Here is a 3800-nt window from a genome sequence, read left to right as displayed (position 1 = left end):
GCCTGAACCAAAGATCTCCACCACGCTAGGGCTTCACCCTTGAACGACTGGGATACAAACTTCACCACGTCTCTCTCAGCACAACCACTGATGTCCACAACAATGTCCATTTCGTCTAACCAGGTCATACAATCCACCGCGCCCTTCTCTCCAGTAAAATCTCAGGGTTTGCAAGAAACGAAGTACTTATACGTGCAACCCCTGGCGCGAGGTGCATCATCGACCACTTTCTTCTTAGGGTGGACGCTATTCTCATTGGATGTGTGCCTATCGTCGTCCTTCTTAGGCTTAGACGGAGTTGAGGGTGGTTTGCTGTGAGATTTAGAGTGGGTTTTTGGCTTTGAGTGTGGTGTAGATAAGGTCCTGCTTCGAGACTCGGTGTATTCTTCATACTGCCGATCCAAGGGTCTTGCGTGGGTTAAATCCGCTTATGAAGTAGTCTCTTCCGTATCCAAAGAAGAAGCACCAGAAAAATCACAGGGGAAGGGAGTAGAGGAATGGGTCCTCTGTGACAGGTTCCCAGAACAAACAGTCAAAGTGGGGAGCCACTTAAGTGACAAATGCAAGAGTGCCCTGAAGGAGTTGCTCCTCCATAACATAGATGTGTTTGCGTTTCAACATGGGGACATGATGGGAGTCCCCCGGAGCCTAAACGAACACCGGCTCAACACTTACACATGGGCGAAGCCGGTAAAGCAGAAAAAGCGGAGCATGGGACCTAATGAAAGAAGGGCTGCTTGTGAAGAGACCCGAAAGCTGCTCAGGGCAGGGATAGTCAGGGAGGTGAAGTACCCGTCCTGGATCGCCAATCCTGTTATGGTGCAGAAGAAGGACGGGGGGTGGAGGATGTGCATCGATTTTCAAGACCTAAACAAAGCATGCCCTAAGGACTGTTATCCCCTCCCGGAGATAGACACCCAAGTGGACTCTTTGTCCCAATACCCCCTGAAGTGCTTCCTGGACGCCTACAAGGGGTACCACTAAATCCAGATGTCAATAGAAGACGAGGAAAAAACCGCCTTCATCACAGATGAAGGGACATTCTGCTATACCAAGATGCCCTTCGGCCTCAAGAATGCTGGGGCCACATATCAGAGGTTCATGAACACCTTGTTTAAGGAGCAACGAGGAAGGAACTTAGAAGTGTACGTCGACGATATTGTTATCAAAAGCTAGACGGAGATGGTCATGGTAGATGACATAGCCGAAACTCTCAACACTATGCAAGATGTGAACATGAAGCTAAACCCCGGAAAGTGCTGTTTCGGGGTAGAGGAAGGGAGTTTCCTGGGAGTAGTGGTCACCAAAGGAGGAATCAAAGCTAACCCGGAAAAAACCCAGGCTGTAGCCGAAATGCGATCTCTCAGGTCCCTGAAGGATATCCAGCAGCTAAACGGGAGACTCATAGCGTTAAACCGTTTTTTGTCTAAAGTAGCCGACAAGACTCTTCCCTTCATGAAAGTGTTGAAAGACTGCCTCCAGACAAACAAGTTCAACTGGACCATAGAGGCTGAGACTGCCTTCCAAGAAATGAAAGCTTACATCTGCAAGCTCCCGACGTTGGCCACCCCGGTACCCGGAGACCCGTTGCTCCTGTATCTAACCGCCTCGAAAACGACCATAAGTGCGGTTATGATGGTAGAACGGGAGGGGAGACAGATCCCCATATATTTCATTAGCAGAACGCTTAAGGGGCCCGAGGAACGATACATGCCCCTGGAGAAACTCGCATTAGCTCTTGTCTTCGCGTCTCGAAGACTCCGGAGGTATTTCCAAGGGCACAAGGTTACCTTGATGACCGATCAACCCCTTCAGAAGATACTCAGGAGGCCGGAGCTGTCAGGACGGTTGGCTAAATGGGCTGTGGAGTTAGGGGAACACTCTCTGGAGTTTAAGCCCAGGACGGCCATGAAGGGACAGATACTGGCCGACTTCTTGGCAGAGGTCCCTGAGGACGAAGAGAAGGAACTATTAAAATGGGAAGCCTTAGAGAAAGAAGAAAGAGAGAAGGAAGACGAGGCGGTGTGGAAGTTACTCACCGACGGAGCATCCAGTGAAGAAGGGAGTGGGGCAGGAATCACACTGGTAAGCCCCGAGGGGGTCGAGCTGACGTATGCCATAAGGTTGGATTTCGAGAACACCAACAATACTGCAGAGTATGAGGCCCTCCTAGCGGGGATGAGGCTGGCACAAAAAATGAAAGCAAGACACGTAGAGGCTAGCACTAATTCACAACTGGTAGTGAAACAATACCAAGGAGAATATGAAGCCAAAGATGGCACCATGGCCCAATACGTGGCGAAAGTAAGAGAGATGGCTAAGGCATTCAAAACTTTCAAACTGGAGTATATCCCCCGTGGAAGAAACAGGAAATCTGATGCCCTCAGTAAGCTGGCCTCGGTAGCATTCGACCATCTCGCGAAAGAAATCAAGGTGGAGGTCTTGACATCTCCTTCCCTTAACGCAAAGGAGGTTGCTGCGATTGAGGGTACTCAGGAAACATGGATGACACCAATCATTAAGTTCCTCCGGGACGGAATTCTACCCGAGTGGGAACGGGCAGCCAGAAAGATAAGGGTCAGAGCCCTACAATATGAACTAATCGAGGGGGAGCTATATCGAAAATCATATCTGGGCCCGTCCCTGAAGTGTGTTGACATGGAAGAGGCTGAATATGTGGTTAGAGAAATGCACGAGGGGATTTGCGGAATGCACTCGGGGCTAAGGACGATAGTGAGAAAGGCAATGAATGCAGGATTTTACTGGCCACGAATGTACGAAACAGCATCTGAGGAAATCAAGAAATGTGATAACTGCCAAGTACATGCACCAATGACCCACCGGCACAAACACCCCATGGTACCGGTATCAACATCCTGGCCATTCCAAAAATGGGCCATCGACATAATTGGGCCTTTCCGGGAGGGCCCTGGGGGAGGGGGGGGGTCAAATACGTGGTGGTAGCCATCGACTATTTCACCAAATGGATCGAAGCGAAGCCCCTGGCAAAGATTACTGGAGAACAGATGAGGAGGTTCATATTGGATAACATCATATGCAGGTATGGGGTTCCAAAGGAGCTGGTGAGCGATAACGGGGTCCAATTTGCCGGAAGGCCTTTCAAACCATGGTGCGAGCAGATGCGGATTCAACAAGTGTTTACCTCCATCACCCATGCCCAGAGTAACGGATTGGTGGAGAGAGCTAACCAAAGCGTCATCAAGGGAATGAAAGGAAGGCTTGGAAGAAAACAAAAAGGCTGGCTGGAAGAACTTCCATTTGTGCTATGGCATACAGAACCACTCCCAAAAGTTACAATGGGGAGACCCCGTTCAGCCTTACCTACGGGACGGAAGTTGTCATCCCCGCCGAGATAGGATCCCCGACTGCCCAGATGAAGCTTCGAGATAAAGAAAACGAACAGGACCTTAGAATGAACTTGAACCTGTTGGAAGAAAGAAGGGAGATAGCAGCAGTTAGGGAAGCCAAATACAAAAAGCTACTGGAAAGTTATTACAACACCAGGATGAAGAAGCTCAACCTCGTCCCGGGGGATCTAGTCCTTAGAGCCAATGAAGCCAGCTTACAAGAAAACACTGGAAAGTTCGGCCCCAACTGGAAGGGGCCCTACCGAGTCACATGGGCAAATGGAAAGGGAACTTGTAAGTTGGAAACGCTTGAAGGCAAGGAGGTCCCCAGGACCTGGAATCTCATGCAGCTTAGGAAGTATTACGTGTAAGGGGTTCACCCCCAAAGAAAACGGCCAAGAGCCACTTTTGTAACAACTAACTGTTAGTCTG

At 49.7% G+C, this 3800-nt stretch overlaps 1 protein-coding gene across 1 annotated transcript; it reads left to right on the top strand.

The window, feature by feature from the left end:
• The first annotated feature begins 1182 nt into the window (after positions 1-1182).
• On the top strand, positions 1183-3377 carry LOC110900820. Its single transcript, XM_022147682.1, has 2 exons — positions 1183-2774; positions 3062-3377. The coding sequence occupies exons 1-2, from the start codon at positions 1183-1185 to the stop codon at positions 3375-3377; spliced, it is 1908 nt and encodes a 635-aa protein (XP_022003374.1).
• The last annotated feature ends 423 nt before the right edge of the window (positions 3378-3800 follow it).

This window comes from Helianthus annuus, chromosome 1 (genome assembly GCF_002127325.2).
Source record: "Helianthus annuus cultivar XRQ/B chromosome 1, HanXRQr2.0-SUNRISE, whole genome shotgun sequence".
NCBI lineage: Eukaryota > Viridiplantae > Streptophyta > Magnoliopsida > Asterales > Asteraceae > Helianthus > Helianthus annuus.
Note: the sequence above shows the minus strand (reverse complement) of the source record. Positions and strands in the feature narration are given on the sequence as shown.